The following is a 24,085-nucleotide window of genomic DNA, read 5'->3' as shown; positions in this document are numbered from 1 at the left end:
GAGGGTGAATGCGCAAGAATCGAATGTGCCAAATGTGGCAGACCAGGGCACAAGACGATGAATTGCCGTGTCAGAGAAGCTGGAGCAAGCGACAACTGCTACGCATGCGGGAAGCCAGGGCATTTTAGTCGGGATTGCCCGCAAAAGGGGAACCAAGCTCGCGGGAGAGCTTTTGTGATCGGCGCAGGCGAAGCTAAAGAAGAGCCGAATGTGGTAACCGGTACGTTTTTGCTTAACGGACATTTTGCATCTGTCTTATTTGATACTGGCGCTGACCTAAGTTTTATATCCGCTGAGTTTAAAGACTCCCTAGGCCTAGCAACCAGTAGACTAGACACGCCTTATACTATAGAACTAGCCAATGGTAGGCAGTTATGCGCGAACGAAAGAACTGAACAATGTGTTATAGTCATGGGAGGTCACGGGTTCAATATTAACTTGTTGCCAATAGAATTGGGAAGTTTTGACATTGTGGTAGGTATGGATTGGTTAGTTGAGAACCGCGCGGAAGTTATTTGCCATGAGAAGCAGGTTCGGATCCCACTGTTGAACGGAGAAACCTTGGTAATTCAAGGGGAAAGAAGGGGAGTTGCGACGAAACTGATTTCGTGCCTAAAGGCGCGAAAGTGCCTAAGGAAAGGGTGCTACGCTTTCCTGGCGCATGTCGTAGAGAAGAAAGGAGATGAGCGTAGAATTGAAGACTTACCAGTAGTGCGCGAATTTCCAGAAGTTTTTCCTAAAGATTTGCCTGGATTACCGCCGCCGCGACAAGTCGAGTTTCGTATTGATTTGGTCCCAGGAGCTGCGCCAGTAGCTCGAGCGCCTTATCGATTAGCTCCATCTGAGATGCAAGAGCTATCCAATCAGTTACAGGAACTATTGGATAAGGGTTTCATACGCCCAAGCTTTTCACCTTGGGGAGCTCCAGTACTGTTTGTTAAGAAGAAGGATGGTTCGTTCAGAATGTGTATTGACTACAGGGAGCTGAACAAGCTGACAGTCAAGAATCGGTACCCCTTACCGAGGATTGACGACTTATTTGACCAGTTGCAGGGATCCAGTTATTATTCGAAGATAGATCTACGGTCAGGATACCACCAACTTAGGGTCCATGAGGAAGATGTGCCGAAAACAGCCTTCCGAACTAGATACGGCCATTATGAGTTCTTAGTAATGCCTTTCGGGCTAACTAATGCGCCGGCTGTGTTCATGGATCTGATGAACCCCGTGTGCAAACCATACTTGGACAAGTTTGTGATTGTGTTTATAGATGATATTCTGATTTACTCACGGACCAAGGCCGAGCATGAGCAACACCTGAGATTGATTTTGGAATTGTTGAGGAAAGAAAAGTTGTATGCGAAGTTTTCCAAGTGCGAGTTTTGGCTTAGAGAAGTTCACTTTCTCGGTCACGTTGTGAACGAGAAAGGAATACACGTTGATCCTTCCAAAGTCAAGGCCATCGAAAACTGGGAAGCGCCAAAAACCCCAACTGAGGTGAGGCAATTCCTAGGACTAGCTGGCTACTATCGACGCTTCATTGAGAACTTCTCCAAAATAGCTCTACCTCTGACCGCGCTAACTCAGAAAGACAAGAAGTTTGTTTGGGGCGAAAATCAGGAAACAGCATTTCAAATATTGAAACAGAAGTTATGTAGTGCGCCAATTTTGTCTTTGCCCGAGGGGATGGATGACATTGTTGTTTACTGCGACGCTTCACATCAGGGACTTGGATGTGTCCTTATGCAGCGAGACAAAGTCATAGCGTATGCCTCACGCCAACTCAAGACCAATGAAAAGAACTACACAACGCATGATTTAGAACTTGGAGCGGTTGTCTTCGCGCTAAAGATTTGGCGCCATTACCTCTATGGTACAAAGTGTATAATCTTTACGGATCACAAGAGCCTTCAACATATATTTGATCAAAAGGATTTAAACATGAGGCAACGAAGATGGGTGGAGTTGTTGAACGATTATGATTGTGAGATTAAGTACCACCCTGGAAAGGCGAATGTGGTAGCAGACGCGCTAAGTAGGAAGGAGCGAATAAAAACGCTACGAGTCAAGGCTCTAAGGTTGACCATTCACGCAGATCTCTCTACCCGCATCCGAGACGCTCAGCAAGAAGCCTTGAAACCAGAGTTTGTTAAAAACGAATGCCTTGGGGGTATGGTTAAGAATTTGGAACTTAAAGAGAACGGCAATCTATATTTCGCTAACCGCATATGGGTCCCTCTCAAGGGAGGATTGCGCGAGCAGGTATTGAACGAAGCTCACAAGACGCGGTATTCTGTACATCCTGGCGCAGACAAGATGTACCAAGATGTTAAAACGCTGTATTGGTGGCCCAATCTTAAAGGCGCCATCGCGACGTATGTCAGTAAGTGCCTGACGTGTTCGAAGGTGAAGGCTGAATATCAGAAACCATCAGGGTTGCTTCAGCAGCCAGAAATTCCCATGTGGAAGTGGGAACAAATCTCTATGGACTTCATCACCAAACTGCCAAGGACACCTGGGGGTTATGACACAATATGGGTTATTGTGGATCGGCTAACTAAGACAGCGCACTTCCTACCGATCAAGGAAACCGATAAGATGGAAAAGTTAGCCCGACTGTATATTCGAGAAGTAGTTTCAAAACATGGAGTCCCAGTGTCCATCATTTCTGATAGAGATAGTCGGTTCACATCAAGGTTTTGGAGATCGTTACAAGGAGCTTTAGGTACTCGTCTTAACATGAGTACGGCATATCATCCTCAAACGGATGGGCAAAGCGAGCGAACAATCCAGACATTGGAAGATATGCTACGCGCGTGCGCAATCGATTTCGAAGGTAGCTGGGATACTCATCTCCCATTGGTTGAATTTTCTTACAACAACAGCTATCACACAAGCATTAAGGCTGCGCCGTTCGAAGCTTTGTATGGGCGCAAGTGTAGATCCCCACTGTGCTGGGCTGAAGTGGGTGACAAGCAAATGACTGGTCCAGAATTGATCCAAGAAACAACAGACAAGATTTTTCAGATAAGGGATCGCCTCAAGACAGCGCGCGACAGACAGAAGAGCTACGCAGATGTGCGAAGGAAACCATTGGAATTTCAAGTAGGGGATAAAGTACTTTTGAAAGTCTCTCCATGGAAAGGAGTCCCCCGTTTCGGCAAGCGAGGAAAGTTGAATCCGCGCTTCATTGGACCATTCGAGATCCTGGAAAGGATCGGTCCGGTTGCTTATAAACTCCGTTTACCCGCCGAACTCAGTGGAGTTCATGATACGTTTCATGTGTCCAACCTCAAAAAGTGCTTATCTGACGAAACGTTGATTTTGCCGTTGGAAGAGATTCACATCGACAAACAGCTGCACTTCGTAGAAGAACCTATAGCAGTAACCGATTGGAAAGAACAAAAGTTACGCAGGAGCAAAATCAAGTTAGTAAAGGTTCAATGGAACTCGAGGCGTGGGCCTGAATTCACTTGGGAAAGAGAAGACCAAATGCGCAAGAAATACCCACACCTCTTTCAGAACATGGCTTCTGCCAGCAACGTCTCCTAAATTTCGGGACGAAATTCGTTTAACGAGGGGAGAATGTGACACCTGGTAAATTCCCAATCCCTTAAACTAAGTAATCAACCTAATAATTGGGTGATTGTAAATATTAAGCGCGCCATGTTAGTCAGCGCGTGCATTTGTTATGTGCGCCCTGCGCGAGCGCGCCATGTTAGTCAGCGCGTGCATTTGTTATGTGCGCCCTGCGCGAGCGCGCCATGTCAGTCAGCGCGTGCATTTGTTATGTGCAACCTGCGCGAGCGCACCATGTTAAGAACCAGCGTGAGCATATGTTATATGCGCCATGCGTGAATGTTTTGGCTTTATGTTTTCATGTAACTTAACGTTATGTTGTCTATGGGTTGAACATCCCGCATGATGCTAAGGCGGGTGCATCCTAAATCGTTTATGCGCGTGCGGAAGGGAACTAACCTCCCCGCATGGCGGGAACATTGAGAGCTAGTTTGTCTGAAGCTCCAAGATGGAATTGACTTCAACATGACTGATCACTATGTTGAAATACCAAGACCACCTGGAGAATCTACAAATGAAACTCAATATCCCTAACTGCGAGAAGGTTACGCACCTACCCGCAGCAAAGAAATGTCCTTCACGCAGAAAGCTATGCGCACAAAGTGATGCGCACAGAACGCTTAGTCTATTCTCCAGACATAAGGAGATTACTCCCGCCCAAAAGGAAACAGTAGCGTGTTTCAGAGAGTTTCCACTTTTTACTGTACACTGACAAAAGTACCTGAAAAACCACACTGTAACATGAAAAGTCAACTGTCAGCCACCCTATTCTCACCAACCCCAGACCTGCATGTCCTGTCCAAATCAAATCAAGATCTTTTGTCCACTCCTCCACTTTTAAATAAACAATAATAATTTCCATACTTTATCATCATTACACCTAGATATGAAAAGATTTCAATCCCCTAAAGCAAGGGATTGTGTTCCCTTGAGTTTGCCTATAAATATGTAACCTAAATTATCACTCAAAACACACTCCAAAGAACTGCAAACTTGCACTAATCATCTCCCGAGCATCCGTTATTTTCGATTCCGTTCCAGTTACTAGGTAAGCCGAGGTTATAACCTTGAGATCTACTTTCCAACCCTTATATTCTCCTATTTCTTGATCTTAATATATATACTTCTTGTTATTTAATCGTATTCTAGACCTTCAATTCCGAGGCCAACACCAAGAAAACCCGAATCTCGATTAATCCCTTAACAAGAATCACAGGTGAGTCTCACAGCCCGTATTTTCACTGTTTTCACTAATTTTAAACTGTTTTCGGGGCGAGGGACACGTACTTAAATAATGTTTATCATGGTATACTTACAAGCTATGCAAGCGATTATGTGTTTAAGTTATGTTTCATGTTGAGTAATGCAAACGGTTATCTAAGGTTTTCGATGTATGTGCGCTAGAACTCGAGTAAGTGATCACTTTACCATTGGAACTCTAAGGGTAGGGACTGCTGGTTTGATCCACCCACTCGTAGGGGTCGCACCTCTTTGCATGGACGAGTGCCTAGTATGGTCATGGGGCAGTACTATGGGTTTGAGCCCGCTCGTAGGGGTCGCGCCTTTTTGCATGGACGAGCGCCTTGTTTTCCGGCACAACGTCCGCGCGTAACCCGCGGGACGGAATTATTATTTTAGCTCGTAGTGGCAGCGCCACTTTGCATGGACGAGCACATGTTCCTGGAACGTTCGCGCGTAACCCGCGGGACGGTATTACTTATTTTAGCTCGTAGTGGCAGCGCCACTTTGCATAGACGAGCACAGTTCCCAGTAATGTTCGCGCGTAACCCGCGGAACGATTTTATCAGAATATGTTGATAGAACTATGTTTTACCAAGTATGTGTTTTAATGATGCTATCAGAATTACGTTTCAGAATGATTTGTATCAAGATTATGATGCAATACGATTTATCAAGTTACTAAGACTTGTGAACTCACTCAGTTTATACTGATTCAAATGTTTTTACGTGTCTTTCAGGAGATAACTAGGTAGCGCATGGAGTCACACTTAGAGCACCTCACGCTGAACATCTAAACTAGCTTTTTGGAAGATTTTAGTTCTATCCCTTCGATGCGCGTGGTTGTTCCCGCAGCGCATGGGGATATGGCGTGGAAATCTTCGATAATTTTATACTTGGATGTTTTTATGTAATTTTTAAACAATGTAATGTATTTGTATTAAACTTTTCATGCGCAATGAAAATCTTACTTTGAATGTTTGCAATGGCCCGTGCTTAAGTATCAATTCCCACTCGCGCGCGCCCGGCTGTTTCCGCCGCTCAGGGCCGGGTGTGACACCATGAAACGACTAGCTATACCAACCGCATAACTAATATCTGGTCGTGTGTGTGTTAAATATCAAAGACAGCCAATTATTCTTCGATATTCAGTGGTATTAACACACTCTTGATCCTCATCTTTCCCGAGTTTTAGACTTGGGTCCATAGGACATTTTGTAGGCTTGCATTCCCACAAATTTGCATCTTTGAGAATTCTCGTGGCATAACCTGCTTGCTTCAAAGTAATACCCGTCTTGTCTTGTTTAACTTCTACTCCCAAGTAGTAAGTTAACAATCCCAAATCACTCATTTCAAAGCGATCTTGCATCTGTCTTTTGAATGCATTTATCTTTTCTTTACAAGGCCCTGTGATGATTAAATCATCCACATAAACTCCCACAATTAACGGACCAGCCTTGTCAATTCTCTTGTACACGGCATGTTCTCTTGGACAACGAGTAAAACCAAGAAGTTTTAGCGTTGCATCGAGCTTCGAATTCCAAGCTCTCGGAGCTTGTTTCAAGACATATAAGGCTTTGGATAGCTTATACCCGAGGTGCTCTTTTCCCGGTTTCTCAAATTCTTCAGGTTGAGATACATAGACATCTTCTTTCAATTCTCCATTCAGGAATGCGGTTTTGACATCAAGATGGTGAACTTCCCACCCATCTCATGCGGTTAGAGAAAGAAGTAACCGAACTGTTTCCATTCGGGTAACCGGAGCAAATACTTCATCATAATCGATACCGTGCTTTTGAACATAGCCCTTTGCTACAAGTCTAGCTTTGTAACGAGTTATGTCACCTTTGGCGTCTCGTTTGGCTTTCTAGACCCACTTTAGACCAATTGGTTTAACACCTTTGGGTGGTTGAACCAATTTCCAAGTGCCATTCTTCTCGATCGAATTTAATTCTTCCTGCATAGCAATTCTCCATTCCTTGCTATCTTTGGCCTTATTAAATGAACCCGGTTCTTCATTAAGTAATAGTAGGCCTGGGTCTTCAAATCGAGGTGGGTTAAACGGGATTTGCTGCAATGATTGGATTCTGGAGTAAACATTATTCAGCTGTCGGAAACCCTGGGCGGGGGTGTCATCATAATATGAGCTAAAAATTGGGCTCACATTTGATGAACTGGCTGTACATAGCTGTTCGGACTGTTTTGGTCATTAAATGGGCTGTCTGGGCTGTCCGAACTGTCTGAATCAGCTCGCTGACTGTTCTGCAAGGGGCTGTCACGTTCTGCTGTTGGGCTGCTGGTCATAGTAGTCGAACCAGGCCTGCTGTGTTCGTTTTGGACAACAGCTATCTAGCTTTGATTGGGTGAAATCTGGGCTGAACCAAATGTGGTGGTTTGGGCTTCGTCTTCAACTGTGAACTCGACCCAATCTTCTTCATTTGCATCGAGTTCTTTGACCCAATTCCATGTCTTGCTTTCCTCAAAGCGAACATCCCTACTTACACACACCCGTTTGGTTCTCGGATTGTAAAGTCTATAAGCTTTACTTCCCGGTTCACTCCCGAGATACACCATAGATTCACTTCTGTCTGCCAATTTTGTTAACTGAACCGTGGGTACTTTAACATGGGCGGTACAACCGAACACTTTCAAGTGTCCCAAATTCGGCTTTCGTCCTTTTAACGCTTCATACGGGGTCTTCTTTCCCAAAGCTTTTGTGGATGTTCGGTTCAAGATGTAAACCGAATGTCGTACGCCTTCTCCCCACAACCATTGTGGTAGCTTTAATGCCTTCATCATCGATCTTGTGATTCAAAGTATTGTTTGATTTTTTCGTACACCGTTTTGCTGCGGTGTATATGGTGCGGTTAAGTACCAATTTATACCATCTTCGCTGCACAATTGTTCGAAGTTTGTAGACACAAATTCTCTTCCACGATCTGTTCTTAAGGCCTTGATTTTATAACCCGTTTCAATTTCAACAGATTTCTTGAACTTAGCAAATGCTTCCAAAGCTTGATCTTTCGACTTTATCATGTATACCCACATGAATCTGCTAAAATCATCAACAAGCAACAGAAAATACTTGTTGCCAGATGGTGTGCAAGGTGTAATAGGACCGCAAAGATCAGCATGTATTAGTTCAAGAGGTTGTTTTGCTCGATATGAGGCATGAGACGGAAATGGGAGCCTTCGTTGCTTCCCGACCAGACAACTTTCACAAAGTTGTGACTTGTGGTTTATGCTTGGAACCCAATCACCAATTTTTCTTGTGTCATCATTCTCATGACATCAAAGTTTAAATGCCCGAGACGAGCATGCCAAATCCAAGCTGTCTCGTTCATTTTAGAAAATAAACAGGTTGGTAAAACAACATGAAGACACACTTTATAGAGCCGGTTTGGAGACCTCTTGACCTTCATTACCCGATCGGTCATAGAGTGAGAGATAACCATTCTCAATGTTTGTCTTGCATCCAACCTCATCAAATTGCCCGAGACTCAATATGTTATTACATAAATCTGGAATGTAATAAACATTAGTTATGAGTCTTTGATCGCCATTTTTACATTGAAGAAGAATCGACCTTTTGCCTCTGATTTCAACTGCCGAACCATCTCCAAACTTTACACGCCCTATCGTTTTTTCATCGAGTTCACTAAAGTAAATTCGTTCACCGGTCATGTGGTTTCTTGCACCATTATCCAAGTACCAAACGCCTTTCTTGGTACTGTCTTTGGTATATTCATTAGGAAACACCCTTTCTTCATTCAACACTACCAAATCTTGTGGAGACTTTACCATTAGTAAAGTAGCATCATCATCCTCTGTGAGAATGTTATACGGACGTTTACGAGCCAAGATCTAGTCACAAGTCGATACGTTAAGTCGTGTTCATTCAATACGTTAATGGAGATCAATACATTAAGCTTGGAGAGAATCCGGCAGCATAACGTTACAGGGGATAAATATGGCACAGAACTCTATACACATTCACTAGGAAAGGCCTATTTATAGGCAGTCCTCCTAATTCGTTAACATCACTAATGAATGAGGCTTCCCATAGAGAATGACCTCCCATTCGCTAAACATCCTTAGCGAATGGGCATTACTTTAACGAATGAGCCTCCATTCGTTACACAGTAGTAACGAATGAGCTCTTACATTAACAAATGTCTAGTCTTTAACGAATCAGGCCTCATTCGCTAAAAAACCTTAGCGAATGAGTCTTTATACATTATGTGTATAGACTAAACAACCCCTATCCTATTCGAACAACTGCGGACACCAGATCCGTGCACTAGCATCCTCCCTTGCCAAATTATCTTCGCCTTCGGTTTTTCTCGGAGCCCGACAATCGGCTACAAAGTGACCGAGCCTGCCACAGTTGTAACACCTCTTGCCATTTTGATCAGCCTGTTTTGGCCTTTGATTATTATTCGAGGGATGTCTACATCCTCATCCGCGACCTCGACCTCAACCACGGTGATTGATCGGAGCTAATCCTCGACCTCTGCCGACTTGTTTCGTCTCAGATCTGTGCTTCTCTTGCCACTCAGATCTGGTTAGTAATAACCGACCCGAAGAGTCTTTGGCTGCTCCAACGGGTTTGATACGTTCTTCAGATGCTTTGAGTCGTCCGACGATCTCTTCAAATGGCATAGTATTCAGGTCAGAATACTGTTCTATGTAGCAACAATAGGAAGAAATCTGGTTGGTGCGGAAGTCAACAACTTCTTTACTAGCACCTTTTCTTCAATCGTCATTCCAAGTGTTTGGAACTTGGACACGATCCCACCAATCTTGCTAGCATAATCATCAATGCTATCAGCCTCCTTCATGCTCAATAATTCAAACTTTCGGTTAAGAGTTTGAATCCGAGCTTGTTGTACCCTTTCAGCACCAAGATACCGAACTTTAAGGGCGTTCCACACATCCTTAGCCTCCTTGTGACATGAAACTTGCAACAAGATGTCTTCCGGCAGCGCCTGGAAGATGAAAGCCCTTGCTTTCTTCATGACTTTGTCATCCACGTCATCTCCTTCAGGTGGTTCTATGGCATCCCATATTCCTTGGGCATCCATGAACGACTCCATCTTGATAGCCCAAGAGGTATAGTTCATTGTACTTAGTAACGGACATTGGTACGATGTTGTTCCCCCAACTTCTTTGATTGTAACAGCTGCTGAAACTGAGTTTCAGTCTGCGGTGGCACTGCTGCTGCTGCTTGAATCAGCCATACGGACTGCTGGTCAGATTCGTTTTTTATCAGATTCTGGGCTGGAACAAGGGTTATGGCTGGTGAACAGGCCGACACCTTCGACCTATGTGATTGGCGGCGGCTGTAGTGTTTTTCTGGGCCAGTTTAACAGCTGGTTGGATCAATGAGCAAGGCTCTGATACCAATTGTTGGTCACAATTGGATCTTGAACTAGAAAAACAAAACAGAAAATATGGACCATATTTCTACTAAATTTTGTAGTTGTATTTCTTATAAAAACTTATTTGTAGTAGTGGTAGTGGTACATAATCAAAGAAACAAACCCCTCTATTTATAGAGTGGGAAACACAAAACTACTTGACACACAAGTTGATCTTACACCCTTATCCTACCCACTTGTTATCTTCTGCGGATTTACTTAAGCAAGCAACCTGAATCCACTTGGCTTGCAACTTGTTTTATCTTTTCTACTAAACTTTAACCCAAAGTTAAATATGAAAACTGTTTTTACCGGCTGGTAAAAACCGAACTGAATAGTAACATGGAATCAACTAACAAGGATGGTCATTGTTCTTAATTTTTGTATTTGTTCCTTTATTGTTTTATATTTTTGATGCGTGATCGATGGTGGCGATGGAGGCGCCGGGGGGTCTCGGGGTGATATTTCATGGGAAAGAGGTGATATTCATACTCAGATTAGGATGATCGATGAGAGATGGAAGTCGGATGATGACACTAGGGTTTTAAAATCCATTGATATTTAAATATAACTATGATTTCGGCCCCCGTGTTGTGGGGGTTGTGAAATCATAGATGAAGCTCAGATATTGGTGATCAAGAGTCAACCAAATTTTGAATTTTCTCGATTTTGATCACCACGGTTTTGAAAAATGACAAAACTAATGCAAAGTTCAGTTTCAAGTCATCATAGAACAAACGAATAAAAATATATCAACGGTACAAAACGAAAACGAAGGCTCAGATCTCCGATACGGTTACAGCATCAAATAACGGAGCGTCGTCATAGCAAAATACAATGTACAAACAACATAACAGACCGAGTCATAAAAGCCGTTGGTAACAGTATACTTACGACCACCGTTAAATCAATGAATATTAAAGCAAACTTGAACAAAAGTTATAAAAATGTTACAACTTCTGCATCTTATCAGATTTGCATATTATGCACTTTATGCACAAACTTCATATATATGCATAAACTTCATATATGCATATTAATTCAACATGTACATAGCACATCTTCATATTAGATTTTGAACCACATGACGAGCGACATAATCCCCATCTAAATAAAAACGAATATGACCAATTGAAAGGTTCAAAATACCACAATTCCAAAGACACGACAGCTCCACACGTATGTTCTACTTATTACCAGTTCCAACCTGGTTCTAGTAACCAAAAATCCCTTTCAAGTTCACCACTTTTGACACACGTACCAATATGGAAAGTCTTTACAACATAGCCATCAAATAGACCAAAAAACAGTCTATATTAATGACATGAAGCCTGCACGCATTCGAACAATTGTTGTCTCACGAAATAATGGAAGTGATCATAGCATATACCAAAGGTTAATCAAGTGCAACAGCTAAGCAGAATTGAGAACCCCAAATGTGAAAACCTCGTGCTTAGATTAGTTGAAAACGATTACCATAGCATAACAAACCCAAGACTAAGCAACATTCAAATGAGAAACGAATTAGACAAAAAAGATTTTTGAAACTTGAAATGTAACTTAAATTGCTTGAGGCTCAGATCTCTGTTATGGTTAGGGTTGCAACATACGTTGCCATCTAAATAATGGAACGGAGCGTCATCATAGCCTAGATATTAGATTCAAGCGACGGAACCGAGAACAACATAAAGCACCAGCCACAAAACAACCAACAACAAAGCGTAGCAGTCATAAACATGAACAATAACAGGCCACCGAACGACCGCCACCTAGGGTTCCAAAAACAACCCGACAACAGTAGGTCAACCACCTCCCCCCACCCCCTTCCGATCATCTACCAACAACACCGAAGCACCCCACTGAAACCCTCCATGACCACACCACTTAATTAGGGTTTATAAATCCATCGGCACCACGTGATGGTGGCGATATAAAATGGGGGGGGGGGGGTTGTTAGCATTTTGAAGGCCTTAAACACAAATCAGTAGAATGGAGACGGGGTGTGACGATGGTGGTTTAGGACGGAACTACAGATTGTTGAAAGTGGTGATGGTGACAATGAATGTATAGAGAGGTTGCCTGTAGAGTGCGATGAACATGAAGATGGAAAAGAATCTGTGTTTACTTTCCATATAAAAGAAGGAAGAAGCAACAGGTGTAACAAAAGAAGATGACTCATATGATGAGAGTGTCCACGTGTCACACACTTAAGGTTAAGTACTTTATACAACAAACTAAGCACAAGGTACAAACAGACAATGCTTAAGAACTTGTCTTTTAATATATATACTAATAAATTATGTTATTTGTATTATGTAACCCTATGACATTAATTGTACTATTTAGGTAATTGTCGTTGATATTAACGACTGATAATTGGTAATAGCCGACGTTACAAGTTGTTGGATGCTAAATATATGTTACCGTTAAACGATTGAAATAGCTACCTTTGTGTGTGCATTTAAACGTATATTTCCATCCATTTTATTCACCAAGTTAATCAAAATCTTCGCTTAACAATTATATCGCTGTTAATAAATGTTTATCAAAATATCAAAATTGCTTTCTATCACAATATCCAAAACTTTCATATTAGAGCGATTAATTTACATGATCTACACACGCCGCAACTTGCAGATTAAGATGACAAAAGTGAACTGAATAGAACTTGTTCAAATAGAAACTCCACTTCACTAATTCAAAAGCATTTTTCATAAAATGAAACCCTCATTTGGAGAACCGATGAAAATAACTACTTGTTTATCCGAGGAGTTAATGAAGTTGACTTGGAACATATTTGATAGGCATTTTCTAATTCCCAGTGTCTTTTGTACGCTTGATTTGTACAAGAATGTATTAAGGCCGGATTAATGATTGCTTCAAGGTTTTAATATACATCTTGTGGGATCGATACCTCTTGTGGGATTGATACCTCTTGTGGGATCAACGTGCTATTTATAGAATATGTTTTAAAGTAGGATATCTGTATCATCCCGATTTTTCGGAACCCTAAAATTTAATGTTTTAATGCGAGTATTAAATATCGAAATCGTTATTTGGGTTACGGAGGAAATTTGTTGAACTAATTTGTGGTTTATAAATAAAAGAATACATAGTTTTATAAAAGTAAAAGTGTTAAATTTCAAAGTTTATGAACTGTTTTGAAATGTTCTGAAAAGTTAAGGGGGCAAAAATGTAAAAATTTGTATTATTATTTCTCCATAGCGATTTTGATTCCGTTTTCCCCGCCATTTTTCCGCCCCCCGTTACGTATTTTCTGGCAAGATAAAAATGCCAAATTAAGACGCAATATTGATTATGTTATTTGACTCTTAATCCTCGACCGAAGACCACGCATCTATTATAGAGCTTTAATTGTTGGCATTTATCACAAATTTAATACGGTGAAAATCATGGGTTTACCAAAGATGACAAACGCGTTTCTAATCCTATAAGTTAAGACCTTAGCCGCTGCGCCCCTTAATTCCCTCACCCAAAATCACCCACACTCAATTGTGTTTGCCGCTGAGGAACCCGACCAAATTTTGCAGAGCATTGTTCGACGTCAATACTTCTTTTTGAACAAAGGTCACAACTTTTAATTCGCTAAGACCATTCCCATTGGGATACTTAAGTTTGGTTGGTCGGATGAGAATGAATAAAAAAAATGAAAACTCTTTTGAATGCCCCAATCAAGTTGTCGACTGTGAGTCGGTTGGAGTACTCAAACCAACAATGCAAGTTGCCATTCAATATACATTGTTTTTGGCACATGTATCCAAATGGAGATTATATCTTTTTAATAATCCTTGTTAAATAATAAACATAAAACTATTTTATTTAAAAAAATATAATAAAAACATTAAAATTCATTAAAAAACTATTCTCTACTTGTAGAGTGGAGAATATTTTTATTTATATTAGTTTTTTAAAAGACGATGTTGAGTCGGATAGTTGCAAAGGAAGATTGGAATCTTCTCAACCTCCTCAAGAAATCGGCTAAGTATGGATCACGAGCAAGCTTGGATCATCGAGCATGGTTTACTACCTCGAGCATGGTCTTCCAGAATCTATTTCAGTAAATTCTTATAAGTGTTAGAAGGCTTTGAGCAGGCTACACCTCTCTGAGCAAGAGTGTTCTTCTATCGAGTACGGATTGCCAATCGAGCAAACGACTTGATCATTCAAGTTTAAGTCAAGTGACCCGAGCACATTGGTGTCGAGTATGGATGCAATAACAAGATGTTATATGTTCTAAGTATAGACTTCGAGCATGGTTCAATCCCGAGCAAGATTCACATCCGAGCATGCTGAAGATTGTTAAATAAGTCACAAGGCAGGATTAAAGATATCAAGAAGAATATACTTGCTCGATGGACGAATTCGAGCAAAGCAAGGATTAGTTAAGAAGAATGAAGCGTGCTAGAGGAGAATATTTTCTATTAGAAAATATTCTAAGTAAAGTATGCTCAAAGACTTTCATCGAGCATACAATGTATATTGAGTCTGCTCGAGCAAGATATATCATGCTCGAAGACTCTGACACTTGTATTTTATTTGTCATTCATTATGTAATGATTATGGAATTCCAGAAGTACTGTAACACCCCGGCTAAAGCGGAAACACCTGAGTGTGACGTATAGATTGCTCAAACGCACGTGACACTATTAGGTGACCATAATAGCATTATTTCATTTAAATCATAATGTAACACAAGTTTATCAAATAATACAAGTTGTAACAAATAATTAAACAAATGATAAGTTGTTCTTTGAAATCCTATAGGCATGCTACGAGTCTTCTAACTTTCATCCTCGTATCTTTACACCTGTAACATATGTATAAAATAAAGTCAGCTATGAACATAGCTGGTGAGATTCTCACAGTTTGATATAATACGTAAAAATCATACAATTCATGGAAAAGTGATAAACGAGCAAGTAAAGTCCTTTCCAGTTGGTATCAACCAACGTACTCGGGTAATCGCGCAAGTAAGGTCCTTTCCAGTTGGTAACAACTAACGTACTCAGATAATGAGGCCCTCTTCCACTCGATACAAATGGACCTGAGTTCTAATGGGGGCGTATGATCATACTTATTGAGGCTACCACGTGCAAGTAAATTCGAGCAAGTAATCAAGTAACACACAAGTCCATATAGTGACTTGTAGTTTGTAATCGAAATCGTAATGCATTGAATTTGTAATAAGATACATATGCTACCCCAAAATATGAAAACGTTTAAAAAGGGGTTGTGAGAAACTCACATTGAAATCGAAGCTAAACTTGCAATATAAACCGAAAGCATGATAACGAAGACGAAGCAACCGAAAGTGCGTTAAAGAACTCGAAACGATTGAACTTCTCGAACTATAAAAATAAATACGAACATATAAAGACTAACTAACGGGATTTAATTACTTGTTGGGAAATAGGTATGTGAAAACCGCAAAGGTAACGTCGAATTGCTCGATTACTGGCTGTTTAAGTTCCGACTGTGATGTGCATATCGTTAGGTTATAAAATTTTGCAGAGACATCTGGGACCATATGAGTGAGTCCCTCTCCATATTTGGTATTTTTTCGACCATCCGAGAATATTTGGCGAATTTATTACCGAATTTGTGACGTTTATTTGGGAAAAATATTTAAAATACTTGAAAAATTATGATATTTTATGGGGAACACAAAGTTGGTATAATATGATCACATATAAAATTTGGGATTCGCGATTATTCAAGATTTCATAGTCGTTTTTTGCTCGAAAAGGGTATTTGGCAAGGTTGTTAGTCTCATGAAATTTTACAAGTTGTTTTTGGGAGTATTTTGATCACTCAAGAATTTTTTCGGATTTTTCGGAAATCGTTTGGTATAAACGGATAATTTTCAGGTTAAATATCGCATATAAAATGAATTTTTATAAATTAATAAATCCGTAAATAATTCCAGAAATATTTTAATAAAAATCTGCATATTTTAATTGATAAATGGCTAAATTTTCATAATTTAATGAATAACGTATAATTAAATGTGCTATTTTGAAAATTAAACAAATTCAATTATGATAAAAACCAACGAGTTCGTGATTAGCGAACCTGTTGGAATATCATAACATCAAGAGTGATCAAAAACCATATTTTTGGACTAATTAAGTAAAGCGAACTTTTTGTGAGAAATCCGGACAATTTGGGTGAATTGTGCGTGTTTTTCTCCAAATCAAACTGACAAACGAAAGCGAGCCCCGTAGCAAATCTGGACCCCTAATTTGTGATCTTTCTTTATAACTTAATCATTTTATTAACCAACATGTTTACCTAAGTTTACATCCTGATACTTGTTTTCTACACGCATAAACGATCAACTTGGCCCAGCTGGTGAAACGGAGAAACTGAGCCAAGTTCGATTTTAAGTATTAGACATTGAACAACATCACAATCTAAGCCTATTGACTTTTTCTGGGTGTAACAGCTATACCAAGATTAGTTATACAGCCCAGTTTAATATAGAGGTTATAAAAATATTAAAATATGAATATTATTATAAATTGACTATAGGGACTAGTGATAACGAGTCAAACGAACTACGAGCTGACGCGCTACTGAATACCTATTAAACTGTGAGTTTCATGACCCCACTTTTAAACTGTTTTTACGAATATTTGGGGTGAAAAACATGTTGATACATATCTATATACTCGGAATTATTTTATGATGGGAATTATCCAAGTGCTAACACACGAAAGTCCCCACTAACAGAGTGGTTAACTTCGAGCCGGTGGCTTGTGAATAGTACTATTGGTTTGACAAACCCAAACGGAGCCAGCACAGTTTGCTGAGACCTTAATGCCGTTTGCACATGACCATAATTAAACAAACAAGCTATTTAGTGTTAGACATAGCTACTCGGGACATGTTGTGGGCGAAAGGGTGGGCATAGTGGTTGATTGAGCGTGGAAAATGGAGGCACGCAGCTCGAACAATCAAGGCTTCACTGTAACTTATCATAATTACATCATAAACATACAAACTAACGTACTTGTGAACGTACCTATATACATACTTGCGTAATTACGAACTATGGTTGTTTTACGCTCAACTGATTCCTTAAAATTCATGAAACTCACCAACTACTTGTAGTTGACCAGTTTTAACATGTTTTTCAGGTACACCGAACTTGGGCTAGAAAGGCAATGTGCTACGTGTTTGACTTGAGATCAATACTGGGTGAATTGATGCAAGTATGCTAGTAAGAAGTAAAGCCGCTTAACGGGCTGGATTTAGTTTGTATCACCTAGTTGTAAACGAAGTTAGATCAATGTAAACTATTGTAAATTAGTTTGTATTGTTCTTTATAAACAATGTGGTATATACCAGAGGTGTCTGTTATATTTCCTTTTTACGCTTCCGCAATTAGCTAAATGGGGTGTGACAGAATTTAAGAACTATCAAATGGGAATAGAACATCAATTAAGTGCACCATGTACACCACATCAAAATGGAGTGGCAGAAAGAAAGAATAGAACTCTAATCAAAGCTGCAAGAACTATGTTAGTGAATTCCAAACTGCCAGTCATATTCTGGGTAGAGGCTTTAGCTACAGCCTATTATATCCTTAATAGAGTTATTATTATCAAAGACTTAATAAAACATGTTTTGAGTTAACGCATAAGCAAAAGCCAAATCTGAAAGGATTTGAGCCTTTTGGATCCCCATGTATAATAAAAGAAAAAATAAAAGTTTGGTGAAGTAGTTGACAAAGGGTTCTTCGTTGGCTAGGTTGTTGGTTCACCAAAAAACATGGTTTTAGCATAGCAAATAACAAGGAAGAATTCGTGTGCAACACTGACAACGCATGCTACTCAGCTCCAATACCATGTTCAGTATCTGAAGAGGCTTTCGATGAGGAGAAATTATTTAAGTCCTTTAGCATTCCTGTTTTGTTTGATGCGCATTTCGAAGAGACTATAGCAATGACGATGTTGTATGATGAAGAAGAGGCTGCTATTCCTATATCATCAAGTACCTCAAGTATCAATATTGGGGACAACTATCTCAAATGTATAATCAGGGAATGATGATAACTTTTGTGACATTTGAGACAAAACCAGGTACACCTTAGTACATATGTACCGATTAAGCAATTAAACGCTTATTATGTAACAAACGAACGATTAACTGAACGGGTCTGTTTATAACCCAGATATCTCAGGGGGCCATCTATAAGTGATATACGATTAATATAAGCTAATATATTAGTTTTATGGCCTTCGCTGTAGCTTAGCATAATTACAGACAGTCAAGCTTCGCTGTAGCTTAGCATAATTACATCTTAAACATACAAACCAACGTACTTGTGAATGTACATACATACATACTTGCGTATTTACAAACTGTGATTTTTGTACGCACAACTGATTTTCTTGAAACTCGTGAAACTCACCAACTATTTATAGTTGACCCATTTTAACATCTTTTTCAGGTACTGGATTGGATTAGAAAGTTAATGTGCTACATGTTTGACTTGCGATCAATGCTGGGTGAATTGATGCAAGTGTGCTAATAGGAAGTAAAGCCCCTTAACGGGCTGGATTTAGTTTGTAACATCTAGTTGTAAATGAAGTTAGATCAATGTAAAATATTGTAAAGGAGTTTGTATTGTTCTTTATAAACAATGTGGATGATATCAGAGGTGTCTTTTACATTTCTGTTTACGTTTCTGCAAATCGCTTAACGGGGTGTGACAGAAGTTGGTATCAGAGCCATTGGTTATAAAGAATTAGGTTATCCCTTAGAATACCTTAAGTATAATTGTAGGCTCGGTTAACTATGGGAAAATAAATAATAACTTAACATTATATATTGATGGATGCCGGGATGAACTTGTAGGGCAAGTGGGTTATTGTAGTCCGGAACATAATAACAGACTTGTTTGTATGAGGGAATTCGGGGAGAAGTCGCGGAACGTACGGGTAGGTAAAAATGGCAGCATATGTGTATAAAAGGTAATGCTGAGTATGCACATATATACATGTTGTATAAAAGGTAATGCTGAGTATGTATAAAAGGTAATGTTGGAACAAGGTGTACGAATACGTGTACGTACTGTACTGTCGATAATACTTTTCCATGTAACGAATATTATATTCCGATTATAATCAATATTAATTTAAAATTGTATTTTGTTAAAAATTATATTATAGTTATCATAATTAATATTGTGCCTGACCATGACAAATAAAGTATTTTATTAGGCCTTAAGTAATAAAATTGAACTGTTTCTAACAGTAAATTGAACTGTTTTCTAGCCATCCCTCCACCTCGATTGTTTAAAAATAAACACTACTCCCAAGAAAATACTTAGGAAAGAGTATGGCTTATCAAATTATAAATATAATAGCTATCCTATTAAATTTTTAATAATATAACAAATCGTAATCACCCGTATATACTACTTATCAGCTATAGTTCAAAAGCTTTTCCTATCGTCAGTTCAACCATCCCCGCCAAATCCACCTAATCAACAAACTCATCAAATCATATATATATACGAGTATCTTCAACCCCTCCCGTATTGTTGCCACTCCTATCAGTTTATCATAAAAGAAAACCCTCATGCTCGTGGACCAATGATGTGTCTTGGATTATAGAGAACCAACTTACTCCAAACTAAAAAATCACCACTTTTGGTAAACCCAACATGCTTACGGGTACTGAATAATTTGATTAAAGAATATTATGCAATTATACTTAATAACACCCAAAGGTCAAGGGGAGTATACAAATGCCTCCCGATTATAACATACGGTTTAAATTCATAGCGAACAAATGCCTACTTACATGAGAGACATGATAAAACAGTTACTCAATGGTGGGATCACATCTGAATAATTGTTGTACAAGTTGTGAACTAATAGTGATTGTTATAATGTGTGCTCAGATAGACAAGGATAATATGACAATGTTGTATATAGTTTCGATACTCCATGCAAGTATTAGGGAGTGTGCTATGCTGATATGGGAGACAATTTGGATCTATTAGTACAAACATTGACCCTTATCGGGTTAAAATTACTTGTCATGGGATGACAATTTTCGATACATACATGCAAATAATGGCCTTATTAGGCTAACTCTATGTACTATCCTGGGTATATGGATACATGACTTGGTGTGTGTGATACGTATCTGCTATTTGAATTACCTGACTGTTAGCTAATGTGATTTCCTACGCAACAAGTTATAGGGGAAATTATTATTATGTGAAGTTTAGTTGTTTATCATTATAGAACGGCCCCGAAGAAAACAAACACGTGATTTGAGGCAGTTGTGGCCAAAATGATTGTTCGGCAACTGCAGTTGGTAACTCTGATAATCGCAGCGTGATTCGCTACCGGCATTAATACGAAAATGAATACAAATTAAATGCCAAACACAAATACGGCCGCAAATGTTATTTCACCGCCCAATACTAATACTGTTACAAATGTTATTTTTATGATAAATACGAACATTGTCACGAATAATACTCTCCCATTGAGCATTAATGCTACTACCGATAATGATAATTTCCCCCACTAAATGCCATTGGCAACAAAAATCTTTTACCGAATATGAATACTAGTTGTAACAACTGTGATGCTTCACGACGAGAATACTCGTATAAACGATTTAAGTCGTGCAAACATGTAAATTTAGTGGTACAAAAAAATTAAATGAATTAGTAATATAGATCGATACGATAGAGTCTGTTAACCATACCAGTAACTCCCATCAAATTGTATCGTTAACTATGTTACTATTACATTACTTAGCCACGCCCTTGTGTGGAAGAAAGCGATTGTAAGAATTCAGGAACAAAAAGCAATTATCCGCATGACCTGGGCAAAACTTGAAACCCTTATATTGAAATATTGTCTAAGGAATGACATCCAAAATGAATGGGCAAATCAACCGGAATGTACAAACCGTTCTAACGATTTCGTTCTACTAATACTATAGTTAGTAATTCGGAAATAGAGACCTTAGTTAATCCAGTTAGCCACTTAACTTTTGAGAATACCGGGACGCAAGCCGGGGTGGTAACTTTGAATTCGGTCAGTAAAGGGGTGTTGAGAATACCGAGAAATCATCCGGTACAAAATGAGCTAATCACGAAACAGGAGTACAAGAGCTACAACAATTTAAACGTGCGCACCCTACAACTCAAAATAATACGAACAATCAACTCTAGTTCACAATTAAACATATACAATGAACCTTTGCTAAAGGATATGTCGAATAAAGGCATGTCATAAAAGAGGGAAGATTGGGTACTATACCTGTAGCCGTGAAACCATTATGAACACTATAAACCGTTCTAACCTCACCACTTACAATTATCTCAACAGCAACCAATTCGATTACAAACTACGACAAACCCTCATGTTTACCATGAGTATGGAAGTACGGAACGCTCCAAAATAACTGTCCCTTGTTAAACTAAAAACAAACATCGACGTCTAACTCGGCTGGAGGCCGCGTTTAGTGATTGGATCAGATGGTACACGACATGACTTAATTGTGGTGAAAGAATACATTTGTAAATTCTGATTAATATGCTTTAGTTTCATTTGATATAGATACCGATAGAAGACTTATTCTCTATTTACTTCGTATCTCTGGAAAATATACCGATTAGTGAACTAATAGATCTCTATGCTATAGAACTCACTACCTATAAATCTATAATTACTAACCAAATGTCCCAAAATTGTCTATTTATCTTAAACGAACAACTGATTCTTATTGATCTACTCTTAAACGAACAACTGATTCTTATTTATCATAACGCTAATAATGATCTCTTGATGTATTCAAAAACTGAAAGGGAACCTGAACAACAATTATGATCAATCTTGAAGGCGTTGAGGCAGAAGAAATTGTCCAAGCATGAATTCTAGCTACAAGGAATATGATTTTTTTTAACACGTTAGTAGTTGACATGGAATTTAAATACACCCGAGCAAAATTGATAAACGCCAGAGTCAACAAAAGGAATTCGCTAAATTTTGGAACTAGCTGAATAATATCAGCGCTTCATTGTACACTTTCCAGTTTAGCCCCAACCTTTAACCCTTTCAACCCAAGAAAACTGAATTTATGATTGGGAAAGAGAACAAGAAATGGCTTTTAATCGTTAAAACAGAAAATTTGTCAAACCCTTATGCTAAATCTCCCAGAAGGGACTGATGATCTTGTAATCTATTGTGATACATCCGAGGAGAATTAGAATGTGTACTAATGCAGGGAAAAAAGGTTATAACATACACTTCCTAACAATAAAAAATACACGAGAAAATTACACTTTCCTTTACCCGAAATATGGAACAGTTGTAACAAAAAAAAAACAATGCCTTAAGATGAAGGAATAAAGTTAAACATTGGAATGTACGGGTATTTGAAACGATTGTTTATATAAACATTATCAGGCATATTCATATCTCCCAAAAGAAAGCCCTAAGAGTATAACTTTTAGAAAACAAAATCTTGTATGGGAACGATAATAATCTTGGAAAGGAAAACCGATGAAATCCTATACATCCAACAAACCAAGTTTAAATTCTAACTCTTGGTAACTTATGAGGCTTGATCGTGGGCAACGCACATAAGTCCAGATATTCCAATCATTCAGGAACTGATAAGAAGTACAAGGAATTAAAGGAATGTTAATGGTGGTCGGTATGAAGAAAGACGTAACTACACATATCGGTAAATACCTGACTAGTGCAAGAATTGAAGCAGAGTATCAAAAACCCTCAGTAAGCTTACAACTACCACAAACACCCGGTGAAAGGGGGAACATATTACTATGAGTCTCATAACACCGTTTTATAAATAATCCCTAGAACACAGTATAGTTCGGGTACTATTTGACTCACTAACTTAATTTGCATATTCTCTTCCGATCCATAAGTACTACAAACTGAAAGGCACGCCTACAATTATGTCAATAAAATCATACCTCGACATGGTATGTCTATTTTGATTACTTTGGACTGAAATAGTTATTTTGCCTCTTATGTTCTGACAACCTTAAGAAACCGAATCGGTTTAACCACAACCTGTTGTTCCCAAACAAACGATTGATTTGGACAAACTATACAAACACTGAAAGAATTACCAAACCTTAGAGAAATTAAGACCAACATTTTTCCACTAGTCTAATCCATTTATACTAATAGTTATCATAATATTTTACGAGCGACACTATAACTGGTAAGACACCAGCAAGAATATAAATCGTTACCTTAATAGGAAAAAAGTTAGCAACACTCAAATGCAAAATCCAATTTGATTCCAGAAACCATAAATAAAACTTGTAGAATTCAAAAATAAATTGAAAGCGGCATAAGACTAAGGAAAGAACTATACCAATGTGCATAATGAATTGTTGACCTTCGAAAAGGGTTATTCAAATGGAAGAAACTAATGAGTTGACATCCACATACATAGAATTGTATAAGGTTGTCTCGGAAAATTAATCCCGTAATATATTGCGTAAACTATCTCTAGAATCGAGTTCACTCGATTTTAGTTCTACTGACAATTTCCTATATAGCAAAATTAACAAATGCCTTATTGACGAGGCGAAGATAGTACCACTTGGAAACTCACACATAACAAAACTTTGTAAAGAACTCGTATAGATATCAGGCGGGAAAGTCAAACAGTTACGACTCAATAGAATTTAAATGGTCAAAGTTTGGTAAAATGCCTTATAACGGGGAATTATATACATTTGAAAACGAAATCAAATATTCTTGTTTGTTCCCAAGAAACTTTTAACTGTCATATTGAATTTTGGGGATGAA

The 24,085-nt window shown here is 38.9% G+C and overlaps 1 protein-coding gene across 1 annotated transcript; it reads right to left on the bottom strand.

Annotated features, from left to right (window-relative positions):
• Positions 1-9,503: 9,503 nt before the first annotated feature.
• Positions 9,504-9,914, bottom strand: LOC143625568 (uncharacterized). The gene has a single exon (XM_077095872.1). The coding sequence runs from the start codon at positions 9,912-9,914 to the stop codon at positions 9,504-9,506; it is 411 nt and encodes a 136-aa protein (XP_076951987.1).
• Between the last annotated feature and the right edge of the window lie 14,171 nt (positions 9,915-24,085).

The sequence above is a fragment of the Bidens hawaiensis genome, unplaced genomic scaffold (genome assembly GCF_021521415.1).
Source record: "Bidens hawaiensis isolate Kalapana, Puna unplaced genomic scaffold, B.hawaiensis_p1.1 tig00004109_1, whole genome shotgun sequence".
In the NCBI taxonomy this organism is placed as follows: domain Eukaryota; kingdom Viridiplantae; phylum Streptophyta; class Magnoliopsida; order Asterales; family Asteraceae; genus Bidens; species Bidens hawaiensis.
This window is presented reverse-complemented; position numbering and strand designations above follow the sequence as displayed.

Coding starts and splice junctions, on each gene's coding strand:
- LOC143625568 (XM_077095872.1), bottom strand. CDS start 9,914: ATGGAGTCGTTCATGGATGCCCAAGGAATATGGGATGCCATAGAACCA.